General features: G+C 43.1%; 1 protein-coding gene across 1 annotated transcript; it reads left to right on the top strand.

The window, feature by feature from the left end:
• Nucleotides 1-8,533: 8,533 nt before the first annotated feature.
• LOC130367478 (piggyBac transposable element-derived protein 4-like) lies at nt 8,534-10,174 on the top strand. Its single transcript, XM_056569901.1, has one exon. It carries the CDS (start codon nt 8,534-8,536, stop codon nt 10,172-10,174), a length of 1,641 nt encoding a protein of 546 aa, XP_056425876.1.
• The last annotated feature ends 9,010 nt before the right edge of the window (nt 10,175-19,184 follow it).

The following is a 19,184-nucleotide window of genomic DNA, read 5'->3' as shown; positions in this document are numbered from 1 at the left end:
GTTGCAGTTTTGCAACATCTGTAGAGCTATAGTTTAGAGACCACTGCATAGTGGTCTCCAAACTGTGGACCTCCAGATGTTGCAAAACTACAACTCCCAGCATGCCCAGACAGCAAACTGCTGTCTGGGCATGCTGGGAGTTGTAGTTTTGCAAGATCTGGAGGTGCACAGTATAGAGATCACTTTGCAGTGGTCTCAAACTGTAGACCTCCAGCTGTTGCAAAACTGCAACTCCCAGCAAGCCTAAACAGCTCTCTGGGCATGCTGGGAGTTGTAGTTTTGCAACATCTGGAGGGTTACAGTTTAGAGACCACTATAGTGGTCTCAGACTGTAGCCCTCCAGATGTTGCTAAGTAACTCACCGGCTTCCGTCGGATCCAGGGAGCTGCGTCGCGGTCCTCTTCTTCCGCCGATCGTCGCCCGCTGCCGCCGCTGATCGTCGCCGCTGCCGTCGCCGATGGGTAAGTGGATCTTCGGCGCCGGTCCCTGTCGGTTTCCCCGTTCTGCCCCGCCTATTGTGGGAGGGCAGGACGGGGAAACCGAAAGTAAACCCCTCCGCCCCCGATCTGCTATTGGTGGTCGCGTCTAGACCACCAATAGCAGAGATGGGAGGGGTGGCAACCCTGCCACCTCACTCCTATCGCTACAGGGGGATCGTGGGTGTCTAGGACACCCGCGATCCCCCTTCTATTCCGGGTCACCGGGTCACCATAGACCCGTATGACCCGGAATCGGCGCAAATCGCAAGTGTGAATTCACTTGCGATTTGCGCCGATCGCCGACATGGGGGGGTCTAATGACCCCCCTGGGCATTTGCGCGGGGTGCCTGCTGATAGATATCAGCAGTCACCCCGGCGCGATCCCCGCCCGGCGCGCGGCGGGGACCGAAATTCCCACGGGCGTACAGGTACGCCCTTGGTCCTTAAGTACCAGGGAGCAAAGGCGTACCTGTACGCCCTTGGTCCTTAAGGGGTTAAAAAAAAAAAAGAGTATTGAATGTGTCTGTTCAAAGCAAAGACAGTTCTAATATACAATATACATGACATGTCCTATTAATATACTGTATTTTAGAATATACAGTTGACAGAAACAGTTTGGACACTTAGGTTGAAGTTATTACAAGTCTTATTTATCTGCTTGACAGATACCAGGTATACAAACTATAGTTTTCACAATTTGTTTAGTTTTAGAGTTTAGCGAACAATTGTAAAGTTTGGTTCACCCGGTTTGCCAAACTTTACAAAAAGGTTCAATTTGCAGCGAATAAGTTCTAACCAAACCCACAAGAGCTCTTAAAGGGGTACTCCACTAGAAAACATTTGTTTTTGTTGTTTGTTTTTTAATCAACTGGTGCCAGAAAGTTAAACAGATTTGTAAACTACTTCTATTTAAAAATCGTAATCCTTCCAGTACTTATCAGCCGCTGTATGATCCACAGAAAGTTCTTTCCTTTTTGAATTTCCTTTCTGTCTGACCACTGTGCTCTCTGCTGACATCTCTGTCCATTTTAGGAACTGTCCAAAGTAGGAGCAAATCCCCATAGCAAACCTATCCTGCTCCGGACAGTTCCTAAAATGGACAGAGGTGTCAGCAGATAGCACTGTAGTCAGGCAGAAAGGAAATTCAAATAAGAAAATAACTTCCTGTGGATCATACAGCAGCTGATAAGAACTGGAAGGATCACGTTTTTTTTTTTTATAGAAGTAATTTACAAATCTGTTTAACTTTCTGGCACCAATTGATTTAAAAAAATGTTTTCTAGTGGAGTACCCTGACATTATCTCAGTATTCCTACTTTCCCATCATATGCTGAGATGGCGCTAAAACGCCATGTGTTCCTCATCACTTCTCCTACAATAGCACCATTGCCAAGTTCATGCAAAGCAATCAGACTGAATAGGGGAAGAGAGGTTACATGACAGTTTTATTATACATTAAAGGGGTATTCCAGGAAAAACGTTTTTTTTTTTTTATAGACCAACTGGCTCCAGAAAGTTAAACAGATTTGTAAATTACTTCTATTAAAAAATCTTAATCCTTCCAATAATGATCAGCTGCTATAGTTGAGTCGTTCTTTTCTGTCTAAGTGCTCTCTGATGACATCTGTCTCGGGAGCTGTCCAGCATAGAAGCAAATTCCCATAGCAAACATATTCTGCTCTGTGCAGTTCCTATGGGAATTTGCTTCTACTCTGGACAGCTCCCGAGATACGTCATCAGAGAGCACTTAGACAGAAAAGAACAATTCAATTTCAGCAGCTCATAAGTACTGAAAGGATTAAGATTTTTTTTAATATAAGTCATTTACAAATCTAAAAAAAAAAAAAAAAAAAAAAAAAAAAAAAAAAAAAAACATCATGGTTCTGAGTATGGGAAAAAAGTTTAGCACAAAATCTAAATTCCAAAAGGAGGGACATCTCATTTTTGTGGCTAAGGTGTACATGTGGTGGATCAGCACAGCGGTATCAGCTGCTATGCTGAACTTCGGGTGACGGTAGTCCTGTAGTCTACAATGTTGTGGACTTAATATATGTTTTTGCACAGATTGCAAATACATCCCATACAAGTAAATTCTGTTCTACAACATGTAGGCACTGAGTCTTCTGCAGAGTGTAAGAAGTAAAAGTTTGCTAAAGTGTGCATGCCTTGCCTTTGCAAAATAGTAGAAGTAGACGAGAAGAGAAGTAACATATGATCACATGTTCAGTCCTGTCCTATAGTTGTTTAGCTTCTCCCTATCCCAGGATAGAAGGTAGAAACCTTTTTTTCTAGTCAGTTAGTTCAAGCTAGACCAGAGAAGAGTAAGCATGTATGGTCTGCAGCTTGTCACCTCATGAGGAGATTGCCAGGGCCAGCATTAGGAGTGGGCAACCTGGGCAGTTGCCCAGGGCCCCCTATCTAAAAAGGGGCCCACTGAACAGTTTTTGGTCCATACTCACAATACTGCATTTTGCTGCAATTTGTGCAAAATCGATGTAAAATGAATGTGTTTTTGCCACAATTTTTAGCAAAATAACAGTAAAGACCTAAATTTTCCCGGTCTGCACAGAGCCCATAGACAACACACACATTAAGGGCAGGGTCACATTGGGTGCATCCGCATTTCATGCTGCGGATGCACTGACGGCATTCACAGGGGGACTGCAGAGCATGCTCTGTGTTTGCTCGTAGCAGCATATTTCTACAGCGGGAAATATGCCTCTACGAGCAGACACACAGAGGTATTCGGCCGCAGCCCTCTGTTACTGTCATCTGCGCATCCGCAGTGTGAAATACGCTGCAGATACGCCCCACGTGACCCTTCTACTTACATTGTTACTGCCAGGACCTATGATATCATAAGGAGACCTAGCCTATAGGATGAGTAATCACAGGCCCTGGCAGATACAATGTAAGTGTGTGTGTGTGTGTGTGTGTGTGTGTGTGTCTACAAAGGACACAGAAAAGAAGAAAACGGTAACAGGGTAAAGAATGGAAGGAGTGGGGGGGTCAAGAGGGAGCAGTGTAAATTCACAACATAGAAATTATATATACAGCAGGTCAGTAGAAATATTCAATTACAGCTTATATATTGCTGTTTAACCATTGTGAAACCACTAACAGACATTGTGTGGGTGTGGAGGTGTGATATAAAATTTGAATCCCATCGAGACATAGCCAGGTTTCATTTTTGCTTTTTCGTTTATTCCTCCTCATCTCATTTATCTACAGACCCATATGAGGGCTTGTTTTTTTTGCAAGAGCAATTGTACTTTGTAATTACACCTTTCATTTTACCATAAAATGTACCACACAACCAAAAAATATTATTTTGTGGGGAAATTAAACATAAAACCACAATTTTGTAAATTGGGGGGGGGTGTATAATTTTTATGTTGTGCACTTTACGGTAAAACTGTCATGTTTTCTTTATTCTGTTGATCAATTTAAAGTAATACTGATGTTTACATAGCTTTGCTATTATTGTACTACTTTAAAAAAAAAAAAAAAAAACTCTGACTTTTTAACAAAATTAGTATGTCTAAAATTGCCCTATTCTGATTCTGAACTTTATAATTTTTCCATATTTCCATATACGGGACTGTATAAGGGTAATTTTTTGCATTGTGATCTGTATTTTTTATCGGTACCACTCTTGGTATATGTAACTTTTCAATAACTTTTTATTGTGATGTGACCAAATAGCAGCAATTCTGGAGTTTGTTTGTTTTTAGGTGTACGCCGTTCACCGTACGGGACCATTAACATTATATTTTAATCGGGCACCAAAAGCCGGAAGAAGACCAGGGCCATAGGACAAGACTGTGATATTGGCGGCACAAGGGGAGCAGTGAAAGGTAAGTTAAAGTTTATTATTTTAATTTTGGCAGCCCGGGCACTGAAGTTCTCACACTTGTAACTAGCAGCATGTTCCCCTTTGAGGGAAATCTTCAGCAATTTACGCTACCATTCAACGGGTCTGCTGGCAGTCTGCAAATCTGCCACAATTTCGGACTGTCCGTGGATCCATACAAGTGAATGGTGGCATAACTCGCTGCTAGTTACAAGTGTGTGAACACCCTCTTAAATACTGAAAGTATTTACTATAAATCTTAGATTTGGGCCCTATGATACGTTTGTGTTATGGCCTTAGATGCAATTCCCTTCATTGATATCTCAGGCCGTATTCACATGATGTGTGATCAGTAACCTAGTGCTGTGTATTCTGTAATACAAAACAAAGGAAACCTGGAGAACTGTCCCAAGTGAAAAGTTTAGGAGGAGGATGTCCAGTTACCTCTGATCGGTTTCTCATCTGTTTTTGGTATAAAGTATACAGCACTCGGGTTGGAAACAATACAGTAGTATGAATACAGGCATAAAGAGGTGTCAGGTGTAGGGCAATATAATGCTATAAGAGACACAACGGGGTCATTATTATACCGTTAAGGAGCAGACAGGTTGACATTATTAAAGTGGGGGACACTAAGAGGAGAACTATTACTGTGTGAGCAATATGAGTAATATGTAATAGTCATATGAGCGCTATTACTGCACACAATAAAACAGTGATCTTCTCAGTGCTGTCAATTACTGTATAAAGAACAAAAGGTGACAATATTTTGCTATGGGCTGCACGGTCAAAGATCGCCATGTTGTGCTCACAGAATCGTGCTGAATCTCAGCTAATGTGAGTAACTGTGGTCACACGTAGAGAAATCCAACACAAATCAGTTCTTGCTTTTAAGGTGGTTTATTAAACATATAAAACATCATCACATGTATGATTTCCTGTGGCTTCCTGGTTTCCATTTTATGATGCATTTTTAAGTGTTTAATAAACCACGTAAAGAATAAAAACTGATTTGCTCTGGATTTCTCTACTTGTGTCCTTACAAGATGCTGTTGCTCCACAGCTGTCCATGTACTGCGTTGTTGCAGAGGGGGCGCTGAACTGATTTGCCTGATTTTTTATTTTGCCCAGGGCCACACTTATGCTTTATTTTTTAAGTGGTACTACTACACCCAGCATGGAACCTACACCCTGTTCCATGATGGGAGTAGTAGTACCTGTACTAATTGACAGATCGCCCCGGGTCCGTTGCGATCCTGTATAATTTATAGATGCGGCCGGCCGCTCTTCTATGGTCCCATGCACTGCCATATCTATACACCTATTCATATTTCCCACAGAGAGATTGGAAGCCTGTGCTAGCATTTCTCCTGCGGTGTTGCTATCAGTGTGTGAAGAGTGGGAGAAGAGGGTTGCATTGACAATTCAACACAATGGGCCGCACATTGAACACATTTTATAAGTGGTCAGAAACTTGTAAATAACTCATGAAAGAATAAAGTTACGTTAAAACCAAGCACATCGTTGTTTTTCTTGTGAAATTCCTAATAAGTTTCACATGACCCTCTTCCTATTGAAAAAACTAAAGTTGAATTCAAAATGGCCAACTTCAAAATGGCCACCATGGTCACCACCCATCTTGAAAAGTTTTCCCCCTCACATATACTAATGTGCCACAAACATCACCAACCATTCCCATTTTATTAAGATGTATCCATATAAATGGCCCACCCTGTATATTTGTGAGCTCCATTGCAACAGAGAACTGGGCGATACTTGGCTCTGATCCTGGTACTGTTACGCTGAAGCTTTGTACTCCTAGCTAGCTTTAAACTGTACCTTGACCTGTGTCTGTATTATTGTATTTTATTATTTTGACAGTTTACTCCCCTCACTTGTCTAGGGAGGGACTGTCACCGTGGTTATGGACCCGTCGCCTAGGGCCGGTACGCAAGTAGGCAGGGATAGCAGAGTGGGCAAGAATAGTGTGCACTACTTTCCTGCCCAGACGTAACAGGAGTAGATATTTACAGATATCAAGTAGAACTACAGGTACAAGTAAAGTGTATCTAATAGCAACAATTCTGTGTATAACGCACAATTCATAAGTGATTCAATTTGTATAACAAAACACCGTACCAAATTCCTGCAATATTACAAAGTACTTCCATTGTATTGATCTGCCTTAGGAGTAAAGGTTACAGTTATTTGCTAAAACCCTGGAATCACATATGCACGTGGAAACTTAAGACTTCAACTGCATATATGGATTTATTAAAGGAAAACTGTAAGCCAGTTCACCCACACTAACTCCAATACACTGGGTTATAGTGTGGATGAACAGGAGTTACAAAGTAAGACAGTTCACTTAAATTTTTTGGTTTTGTTGATGCCGAGTTTTCATCCTCTAAAGTTCCATATTCACCTTCTCAGTTGCGCTCTGCGGAAGTTGGGTATCGAGGGACCGGTGCATGCGCAATTACGTTGCACAGAGCGGCTCTCCCGATGCAGAGCTCTCACGTCACCAGGACGTAAGAGCTGGGTAATAACTTCAGGCATGCTCTCTCCATATGGAGCGCTGCGCTCAGGGGGCATGTGACTCCACGTCACTAGAACGGGGAGTTAAAGAAAATAATTATGCAAATAAGGGGGTGGGCTTAGGCCCCTTCCCCCCGGAACCCGAAGCATGACTGCCGGCGGGGGACACGCCTGCAGAGCGCAACTGAGGAGGTGAATTACCAAACTTTAGAGGACGAAAACTGGGCAGCAATAAAACCAAAAAATGTAAGTGACCCGTGTATGGACTCCTGGTCATCCACACTATAACCCAGTGTATTAGGTTTAGTGTGGGGGAACTGGCTGACAGTTTTCCTTTAACCCCTTCCGGCAGAATGTCATATATAAACGCCGGGTTGTGCAGTGCGTTCGCGCATCCAGGCGTTTATAAATGACATGCAGTTAACCCGGCGCTGCACAGCAGCGCAAGGGTTAACAGGCAGAAATCCCGTGCCCAGCGGCGGGAGACAAGTTCTGCTTGACATCCCAGGACCATCTGTAATTGGTCCTGGGATTAGAGCCCTGTGATTGGTCCCTGTGGACCAATCACAGTGTATCAGTGTCTTTGTTACAATAACACCGGCTCCGAAGCTTTCAGTTCGTTCTGAACAGCGATCGGAGCCGGTGTTAGTGTTAGGACAGAAGACAGAAGACAGAAGAGTGTTAAAAAGCTTTTCTAAAAGCTAAAAATTTAAGTGGAAGTAAAAGAACCCCCCTGTAGTGCCCCTTACCCTGCTGCTGCTGCCGCCGTCTGAAGTCTGCAGCCTGTTCGATCTGACAGGCTGCAGTGAAGATCCTAGTGACTGTCACTGTATATAACAGTGACAGTCTTGTATAAATCTGTGCCCCAGTAGTGCCCAGCAGTGCCCCCCAGTGCCCATCTGTGCCCATCTGCTGCCTCCTAAGTCTGCAGCCTGTGCGATCTGACAGGCTGCAGTGAAGATCCTAGTGACTGTCACTGAATATAACAGTGACAGTCTAGTGCCCATCAGTGTCCAGTAGTGCCCATCAGTGCCCATCAGTCTCCAGTAGTGCCCAGCAGTGCCCCTTCCAATTGCTGTCCTCCCTGTCTGAAGTCTGCAGCCTGTGTGATCTGACAGGCTGCAGTGAAGATTGTAACTTGTAACTGTAACTGAATATAGTTACATTCTACAGTACAGTACAGTAATAAAGTTTCAGTGCCCATCAGTGCCCCTTATCCTGCTGCTGATTCATTCATTCGTTCATTCATTCATTCATTCATTCGTTCATTCATTCATTCGTTCATTCATTCATTCATTCATTCGTTCATTCATCAGCTGTGAAGAAATTGAAGTCTGTCACTGACCATAACAGTGACAGTGAACAATAATATAAAATACTGTCAGTGCCCCTGAAGTGACTGTCACCCTTTCATCCCATCACCACCTCGCACACCTCCATACTACCCTGTTACGTTTTTTCCTGGTGCGTCACTGATTAGTGACAGCAGTGACAGTTCGCCGCTGTTTTTTTTTAGTTCTAGTGGCGCTTTTTGTTTCAGTTTTTCCGTTGTTATAAAAAAAGTAAAAAAGTTAAAAAAATATATAAAAATATAAAAATACAAAAAAATATTGTTCTAGTGTTGTACATCAGAGACACTTCGCCACTTATAGTGTCATCCAATATGTCAAGGCGTCGCATGTACAGCACTGAGGAGGCATATGCCTTCTTGGCATCTTCCTCTGGTTCAGATAGTGGTGAAGAGTTGTTATATTTGCCCTCTTCTTCTTCCTCTTCCACTGATTCTGACGAGGAACCTCCCCGCCACCGCCCTAGGCCAGGTCCTAGTACCAGTCCTAGTACCAATATTGAGCCAGGTCCTAGTGCCATCTCTGAGTGGGCTCCAGCTTCAAACTTTATACCCAATTTGCCTGAGTTTGTGGCCACTGCAGGCATTCGTGTTGACACCGTGGGGTTGAAAGAAGCTGATTTTTTTCAGCTCTTCTTTTCAGAAGAGCTGATTAATTTGATAGTGGAGGAAACCAACCGGTATGCTGAGCAATTCATTGCGGCCAATCCACAGGCATATCATGCTAGGCCTTATCAATGGATGCCAACCAATGCACTAGAGCTCAAAATTTTTTTTGCCCTTTTGTTTAACATGGGCATAGTTAAAAAGCCCACAATTCGCTCCTATTGGAGTAATGATATGCTTTACCATACTCCACTGTACCGGTCGGTCATGCCAAGGAATCGGTTTGAAGCCCTCCTCAAATTTCTACATTATGCTAATAATGAAAATTGTCCACCTCCCAGTGATCCAAATTTTGATCGCATATATAGAATTCGGCCCCTTGTTAATTATTTAAATCAAAAATTTTCTGAAGTTTACACCCCAGAAAAAGAGATTGCAGTGGACGAATCTCTTGTGCACTTCAAAGGAAGGTTGCACTTTAGGCAATACCTGCCTAACAAACGGGCCAGGTATGGGGTAAAACTTTATAAGTTGTGCGAGAGCGCAACCGGCTATACGCACAAATTCAGAGTCTATGAGGGGAAAGACTCTAAAATAGAGCCCCCAGAGTGTCCCCCCGGACTAAAAACAACGGGAAAAATAGTATGGGATCTAGTTCACCCCCTGCTAGATCAAGGGTATAACATCTACCTTGATAATTTTTACACTAGCGTCCCATTACTACAATGCCTGTTTGCCAAGGGGACTGTGGCCTGTGGTACCATCAGGCGAAATCAAAGGGATCTGCCTAAAATTTTTGTACGGCAAAAGTTGAAGAAGGGGGAAAGCAAGGCTATGTGCAAGGACAACATGATGCTTGTGAAGTACCAGGACAAGCGTGATGTTCTTGTACTAACCACCTTACACCCAAAAACCCCTAAACCGGTGTGTATTCAGGACTATAATAAGTTCATGGGAGGGGTGGATCTGTCAGATCAGGCCTTGCAGCCGTACACTGCCCTACGCAAAACTAAGACCTGGTATAAAAAATTGGCACTGCACCTCTTCCAAATTACCATGTACAATTCATTTGTGGTGTACAAACGTGCAGGAAATACATGCACATACCTGCAATTCCAGGAAAATGTTATTAAGGACTTTCTGTTTGGGGATCCGGAAGGGGAGGAAAGCAGAGCCACAGGATCGGAGAACAGAATAGTTCCAGGGCAACATTTTCCTGCGGTAGTTCCCCGTAGAGAATCGGGGAGTAGGCAACAGAAGCGGTGTCGGGTGTGCTCCAAGCGTGGCATTAGAAAATGCACTATATACCACTGTGAGACATGTCCCCACAAACCCGGTCTGTGCATTTAAGACTGTTTTAAAATCTATCACACAACATATGATATCTAATTTTGTCCCCTTTAATTATTTTTAGAATGACTTTGGATAACTCTACCCAATGCACCCTTGGAATGACATGTGAGCAATTCATTTATTTCCCCCTTTTTCTCCACTAAACTATTAAAAAAAATCTAATTGGCAAACCCCTAATAAAACTAAAAATTCCCATTATACCCCTAGATGAATACCTTGGCAGGTATAGTTTTATATTTTCAACATTTTGCTAAACCCTTAACAAAAAAAAAAATTCCATTATACCCCTAGATGAATACCTTGGCAGGTATAGTTTTATTTTCACTATCTTGCTAAACCCCTAAACAAAACTTAAAAAAATTTCCATTATACCCCTAGATGAATACCTCAGCAGGTTCCCGGGGTTCTGGCTCCATAGGGGCTTCCTAAATCGGACATGCCCCCCAAAAATTCTCTCTCCAAATTTTGCTCCTTCCCTTCTGAGACCTGTAGTTCACCAGCAAAGCATTTTACGTGCTTTTATGGGTTATTTCCTTGCTCAAGGGAAATGGGGCTACAAATTTTGGGGTAATTTTTCAGCTATAACCCCTTGTAAAAATGAAAAATTTGGGGAAAAACAAGCATTTTAGTGATTTTTTTATTTTATTTTTTACATATGCAAAAGTCGTGAAACCCCTGTGGGGTATTAAGGTTCACTTTACCACTTGTTACGTTCCCCAAGGGGTCTAGTTTCCAAAATGGTATGTCATGTGTTTTTTTTTCCTGTCCTGGCACCATAGGGGCTTCCTAAATGCGGCATGCCCCCAGGGCAAAATTTGCTTCCAAAAAGCCAAATGTGACTCCTTCTCTTCTGAGACCTGCAGTGCACCAGCAGAGCACTTTTCACCCCCCATATGGGGTGTTTTCTGAATCGGGAGAAATTGGGCTTCAAATTTTGGGGGGTATTTTCTGCTTTAACCCTTTGTAAAAATGTAAAATTTTTGAGAAACCAAGCATTTTAGGTAAAAAATATATATATTTTTTTACATATGCAAAAGTCTTGAAACCCCTGTGGGGTATTAAGGTTCACTTTACCCCTTGTTACGTTCCCCAAGGGGTCTAGTTTCCAAAATGGTATGTCATGTGGTTTTTTTTTTTGCTGTCCTGGCACCATAGGGGCTTCCTAAATGCGGCATGCCCCCAGAGCAAAATTTGCTTCCAAAAAGCCAAATGTGACTCCTTCTCTTTTGAGACCTGTAGTGCGCCAGCAGAGCACTTTTCACCCCCATATGGGGTGTTTTCTGAATCGGGAGAAATTGGGCTTAAAATTTTGGGGGGCATTTTCTGCTTTAACCCTTTGCAAAAATGTAAAATTTTTGAGAAACCAAGCATTTTAGGTAAAAAATATATATATTTTTTTACATATGCAAAAGTCGTGAAACCCCTGTGGGGTATTAAGGTTCACTTTACCCCTTGTTACGTTCCCCAAGGAGTCTAGTTTCCAAAATGGTATGTCATGTGTTTTTTTTTTGCTGTCCTGGCACCATAGGGGCTTCCTAAATGCGGCATGCCCCCAGAGCAAAATTTGCTTCCAAAAAGCCAAATGTGACTCCTTCTCTTTTGAGACCTGTAGTGCGCCAGCAGAGCACTTTTCACCCCCATATGGGGTGTTTTCTGAATCGGGAGAAATTGGGCTTAAAATTTTGGGGGGCATTTTCTGCTTTAACCCTTTGCAAAAATGTAAAATTTTTGAGAAACCAAGCATTTTAGGTAAAAAATATATATTTTTTTTTACATATGCAAAAGTCGTGAAACCCCTGTGGGGTATTAAGGTTCACTTTACCCCTTGTTACGTTCCCCAAGGGTTCTAGTTTCCAAAATGGTATGCCATGTGTTTTTTTTTGCTGTCCTGGCACCATAGGGGCTTCCTAAATGAGGCATGCCCCCAGAGCAAAATTTGCTTCAAAAAAGCCAAATGTGACTCCTTCTCTTCTGGGACCTGTAGTGCGCCAGCAGAGCACTTTTCACCCCCATATGGGGTGTTTTCTGAATTGGGAGAAATTGGGCTTCAAATTTTGGGGGGTATTTTCTGATTTAACCCTTTGTAAAAATGTCAAATTTTTGGGAAACCAAGTATTTTAGATATTTTTTTTTTTTTTTTTTTACATTTGCAAAAAGTTGTGAAACCCCTGTGGGGTATTAAGGCTCACTTAATTCCTTGTTACGTTCCTCAAGGGGTCTAGTTTCCAAAATGGTATGGCATGTGGGCGGTTTTAGCTGTTCTGGCACCATAGGGGCTTCCTAAATGCAACATGCCCCCCAAAAACCATTTCAGAAAAACATACTCTCCAAAATCCCCTTGTCGCTCCTTCGCTTCTGAGCCCTCTACTGCGCCCGCCGAACAATTAACATAGACATATGAGGTATGTGCTTACTCGAGAGAAATTGGGCTACAAACACAAGTAAAAATTTTCTCCTTTTACCCCTTGCAAACATTAAAAAATTGGGTCTACAAGAACATGCGAGTGTAAAAAATGAAGATTTTGAATTTTCTCCTTCACTTTGCTGCTATTCCTGTGAAACACCTAAAGGGTTAAAACACTTACTGAATGTCATTTTGAATACTTTGGGGGGTGCAGTTTTTATAATGGGGTCATTTGTGGGGTATTTCTAATATGAAGACCATTCAAATCCACTTCAAACCTGAACTGGTCCCTGAAAAATATTGAGTTTGAAAATTTTGTGAAAATTTGGAAAATTGCTGCTGAACTTTGAAGCCCTCTGGTGTCTTCCAAAAGTAAAAACTCGTCAATTTTATGATGCAATCATAAAGTAGACATATTGTATATGTAAATAAAAAAAAATGTATTTTGAATATCCATTTTCCTTACAAGCAGAGAGCTTCAAAGTTAGAAAAATGCAAAATTTTTTATTTTTTCGTCAAATTTGGGGATTTTTCACCAAGAAAGGATGCAAGTTACCATAAAATTTTACCACTATGTTAAAGTAGAATATGTCACGAAAAAACAATCTCGGAATCAGAATGATCAGTAAAAGCATTCCAGAGTTATTAATGTTTAAAGTGACAGTGGTCAGATTTGCAAAAAACGCTCTGGTCCTTAAGGCCAAAATGGGCTTGGTCCTGAAGGGGTTAAAGGGAATCTGTCATCACCGTCACCTGCACTAACTGATTGCTACATGCTTATTGTGTGGGTAATGCTGATTAAAATGGCCGTCACCTACTATAAATATGCAAATAAGGCTCTTGGTGCACTCTGGGCGTTCGTACCCACTTTATAAATGTTATTTTTTCCTCTACTTTTGACTCATGTACTGTTGACTCACATTGTTCACTGTGCATGCGCCCCTTCCGGGCTACACCCTTAAACGGCATGCAGTGCTGCTTCACAGCCTCCTTTTCCATGTAAGAAGCGCAATTGACAATGTGAGCCAACAAGAAGGGAGATATCTCTACTTGCGAGAGAGATCTTACAGGACATGAAAAAAGGAATTTATAAAGAGGGATGGTAAACTAAAAGATGCAGGCTGGCTGTCCCAGTGCATTTGGGGCTGGGGAGCAGGGCGCCAGCCTCATTTGCCTATTTAAGTTTTCGGCCATAAAAGAGGACCTGAGGCACAGACAGAAAAATGGTAAAGACCATTTTAAATGGCATAGTGCAGGTGACCATAATGGCAGATTCCTTTTAAAGACAATCTTTTCGCTGCAGTTGGATTACACGGCTGGACATGCTGCAAATAGTGGGTGCTGGCAGAAAATGATGGCACCCACTGCAGCAGAATTTTCGAGATGAAATTTGCTGCTTGATTCCGCTCAGAAATTGAATGATGTGAACATGGCCTTAGGTTATAAAAGCAATATGTACCTTTACTGGAGCTGACGTTGTTTGCCAAACTTATAAAATTGCCTATTTATTTCTCAGCCAAGTGTCAAGAAGGCGGAGAGGAGCTGCTCAAGCGCTACAGCCTGGCACACTTCCTTGCTTGCCCTCACCTTCCAGCCCTTCTTTGATTGATGTGCAGAGCCCTATATTTTAGTCAAGGAGGGGCTGGAAGGTGAGGGTGAGTAAGGAGGTGTGAATGCTGTGGCTTGGCACCACCTCATTGACACGAGCTCTGAGCGTGATATAGAGATGAAAGATTCACTTTCAACTGCATTGGATATATAGTATTTTTTCTATATAGTTCACTATAGTATAACTTGTGGCTGCTGCTGTTAATACTGTAGTAGCCGAAACACAAAATAACCTTGAGCATTCCCTTACTCCGGTTTTACAGCCTAGTCACAGAACAAATCTTCCCCATTGCATTAGAAATAAAACACAAGAAAGCGCTCCATAGTGAAATACCACCAGCGAATAATCCCGGTAAGAGAAGGTTGTGCTTACTGCTGGTGGTTGTGTGAACTCACACACAACAATGGTTTAAGTGAGTGAGGATAAAAGTTCTGTCCGCAGCCCTCCGGCTAACAGATAACAGACAGTGGAAGACTTCTAGCGGGAGCTGCAGGATAAAAAATCAGCGCTGGCTGGAATGACCACAGGTAAGGAAAAGGGTTAATTCTGAGACAATGCAACGTGTTTCACCGCGCATGCGCGGTGAAACACGTTGCATTGTCTCAGAATAAACCGTTTTCTTTACCTGTGGTCATCCCAGCCAGCGCCAATTCTTTATCCTGCAGCTCCCGCTAGAAAGTCTTCCATTGTCTGCCATTGTATTAGAGTCCCAATGGTCAGGCAGAGCTGGCTAAACATTCAATTGCAAGTGTATAGGCTAATGTGACACAACCGCTTCTTTCTCCAGCACAGTTATTAAAATATATCACACAAGTGTATTTTCCCCTTTTATAAGATAATAAAACCATTTTCCAAACTCACCTTGTCGAGATAATGTTTAATAATGGCAATGTTTTGCCATTTACGATGAATGTGCGTGGTATAGGCACACCGATACAATGCAGTGAAGGGTGACTGGGGAATTGCTCAAATAAACATTATCGGAGATGTCAGCTTACAGTAAGTCACTGATCAGAGCTTCAGAATCATTCATATAAAGCAGAATGAACTGTATGAGCAGGAAAGCCTTGAGGGACAAGAAGGAAATATGAAGCTAGGTCAGGATCAGGAAGTAGTGCGCTACTAATAAGTTAAACAATAAAAAACAGACTAAGCAGTCTTGACATGAAGCCATTTATCTGCCTTTTTATTAAAATCAAATACTGGATATATATTTTTACAGGATAATTTATCATTATGGCTGTCTCTTATTTTTTTTATGCCTAAAACAATATCTCCTGGAGCAGATTACTTGTCTTCCAGTCAATAGTTTCAAATATATTAAATAGTTTACATTAAAGGACCCCTGCCGACGTTCAGGCAAGAAAACCGGGCTTGCGATAAAGTACCATGGAAATTGTTTTGTGCTTCATCACACACACTGGGGGAGGCTTAGCAAAACATTTTCCCATAGCGAGCAATGCAATTCCATCTTCAGAGGCCTTTTTGACAATGACAGAAGCAATTTTCCCATTCCCAACATTGTGGGGAGTCCCAGCAGTCGGAACCCCGCAATCATATTTATTTTTATTTTTCCTTCCACAGAGCCATATAAGGGTTTATTTTTTTGTGAGACCAATTGCACTTTGAGATTACACCTTTCATTTTACCATAAAATGTACATCAAAACAAAAAAATATATATATATTATTTTTGGGATTAAATAAAAAAAAATGAAGCTTAATTTAGCAAATTTTAATGGTTTTTGTTTTTACACAGTAAAACTGTCATGTTATCTTCTTTTTGTAGGTCATTTCAATAACGATGATTATTTTACTACATTTAAAAGGTAAACCTTTTTATTTTACAAAATAAATAAAGGATAGGGGATAAGATGTCTGATCGCCGGGGTCCCGCTGCTGGGGACCCCCGAAATATAGCGTGCAGCATCCACCTGTATCATCTTCCGGCAGCACTGGAGGTTCTGGCTACCGACCACGGGAATGGAAAATTGTGACGTCACGACTCCGCCCCCGTGTGATGTCACGCACCACCCCCTCAATGCAAGTCTATGGGAGGGGGTGTGGCAGCTGTCACGCCCCCTCCCATAGGCTTGCATTGAGGAGACGGAGCGTGATGTCACACGGGGCGGAGCTGTGACTTCCCAATACTCCGGCCCCGTGATCGACAGTAATCAGACCCGGAGCGAACACTCTCTGGGGACTGATTTTAGCGGGGTGCGGTGTGCAAGATCACGGGGGTCCTCAGCGGCGGGACCCCCGCAATCGGGCATCTTATCCCCTATTCTTTGGATAGGGGATAAGATGTCTAAGCGCCGGAATACCATTTTAAAGGGGTACTCTGGTGCTAAGACATCTTATCCCCTATACAAAGGATAGAGGATAAGATGCTTGATTCCGGGGGTCCCGCCGTGGGGACCCCAGTAATCTTTCATGCAGCACCCAGCTATCATCAGCCTCCGGTGCGAACATCGCTCCGGGTCTGATGACTCACGATCACAGGGGCGGAGCCGTGATGTCACTATACTCTGGCCCCGTGATCCTGAGTCATCAGACCCGAATCAATGTTCGCTCCGGAGGCTGATGATAGCGGGGTGCTGCATGAAAGATTACGGGTTCCCCAGTGGTGGGACCTTCATGATCAGGCATCTTATCCCCTATCTAAAGGATGTCTAAGTTGTCTTAGTGCCGGAGTACCCCTATAAATTGCTTAACGTGTACTTGTTATCAACAAAAACTTTTTATATAATGTAGACAATACCATTATATGTATGTTTGTAATATGCATTAGTTAAAAATTGTGTGTATTTTTGGGTGAAAAAATGCTGTCCACACTTTAAAGCATGCTTAAATTAAAAATTATTAAGACCCCTATAACTTTTATTTTTCCATCTACGTGGCTATTGGAGGGCTTAAAGGGGTATCCACTATAAGGCGATTTTAGTACTTAGTATAGGTAGATATATACACAATCATGTGTATATAGGATACGTATTCCTCAAGGCTGGGCTTGTGATCGGGGCTCCATACGTGTACTAGTGACAGGAAAGATTGCCTACATACCTATACAAGATCTTCCCCTAGCATAGCGGTCTGAGTTGTGCCATAACCGCGCAATGAGGGCACGCCTATAGAGGGCATGCACTATAGTGAAGGAATAAGATAAGGGAGGGTTGGGAGGGTTCCACAAATGACACGTGCTCCGCCCCTGTAGGAGAGGGGGAAGTTATATACACACGCCCCCACCTGTTCCCAATGAGCCCCACCTGGAAGTGCAGGGAGCGATAATTACTTCCGCCCCTCGCACAAATACAGCCCATCAGGCTTTATACTTATCGGGGTATACCACGCACCGGCCTATAACACGCACCCTCATTTTACCAAGGATATTTGGGTAAAAAAAGTTTTTTATCCAAATATCCTTGGTAAAATGAGGGTGCGTGTGTGTGCATGCGTATACCCCGATACACCCCCAGGAAAGGCAGGGGGAGAGAGGCCGTCGCTGCCCGCTTCTCTCCCCCTGCCTTTCCTGAGGTCTAGAGCCCTGCTGCCGCCGCTTCTCTCCCGCTGGCTATCGGCGCCGCTGCCCGTTCTCTCCCCTCTGACTATCGGTGCTGGCGCCGATAGCCAGGGGGAGAGAAGCGGCGCCGCCAATGGGGCAGCGGCGCCGACAGCCAGGGGGAGAGAAGGGGAAGCGGCACCCATTGCCGGCGCCGCTGCCCCGTTGCCTCCCCCATCCCCGGTTGTATAATTACCTGTTGCCGGGGTCGGGTCCGCGCTGTTCCTGTGAGGTCCCGATAGCTTGTAGACGGAGCTGGCACGGAAGCACCGGCCCTGGGGGAAAAGGCTCGTCTCGGGGGCCTGTACGTAGCACTCCGCTGTTCCCGATACTCTGACTGGCACGGCTGCCGTCCTGCCTATAGTTGGTGAATGTCAGGGATCTGGAGAGATGACGGGCCTTTTTCCCCAGGGCCGGTGCTTCCAAGCCAGCTTGGCTTCTACAAATTGATAATGATCCTAAACACACCTCAAAATCCACGGGTGATTACATCAAGAGGCGTAAACTGAAGGTTTTTGCCATGGCCTTCACAATCTTCACAATACTGGGCGTGTTAATCTTACTAAACTTATTATCCTGCCCAAATGCCTGTATATGTTAGAACACGCTTCTGGGCCTGTTCCTAAATATTTCTTTGACTCCCTTCATTCTCTCCTGTCCCCTTTTATTTGGGGCCCTAATAGACACAAAATTCGACTTTCTTTTTTTTTTTTTAACAAGTCTGTTTTTTTATTTTTTTACATAACAGTAATCAAAATACAATGATAACAATGAATGGGATCTACACAATGTATTCTCTTTGCTGGATAGAGCAATAAGCAATCGGAATGGTACATGTGCACTGTATATATAGCCTTTTACACAGAAAAGAGACATGCATAGATATGTAATCCTGGAAAGATCCCATTATTAAAACACAAATATCAACAAACAAAACAAGTCACGTGAATCGAGCCGGTCAAGAATTGTTACCCTTCAGTGAAATAGAGTGGTGAGCTAGCTAGAACAGCTAAAGGTTCATCAGTTAAAATATGATCTCTAGGAGGATGAAAGCTAGATAAGTATATCAGTGTGGAGGGGGGGTGGGGGGGGGGGGGTGTGGGAGGGATATACCAGGAAGTCCTGTGTGGCGTAGCACTCCTAGAGGTTGTACATTGCGGTGGTCTATTCGTGAGGTCCGGATACTTTGAATCTGTTTAATAAGAGGGCAATGGCGTAGAGAGGGACTGTGTCATGCAAAGGCGCTTATACGAGAGCCAGGGTCCCCATAACATTTCAAACTTGTCATGGGTGAGGGATGACCAGCTGGATAGTTCCTCCATTCTGCATATTTGATTCAACTTCTCTATCCATTGTGTTTTTGTGGGAGGTACGGTTTGTCGCCATAATTGGGGAATAAGAGCCTTAGCTGCTGCTATCATGTGGGTAGGCAGGGA

Source organism: Hyla sarda, chromosome 4 (genome assembly GCF_029499605.1).
Source record: "Hyla sarda isolate aHylSar1 chromosome 4, aHylSar1.hap1, whole genome shotgun sequence".
Lineage (NCBI taxonomy): Eukaryota > Metazoa > Chordata > Amphibia > Anura > Hylidae > Hyla > Hyla sarda.
This window is presented reverse-complemented; position numbering and strand designations above follow the sequence as displayed.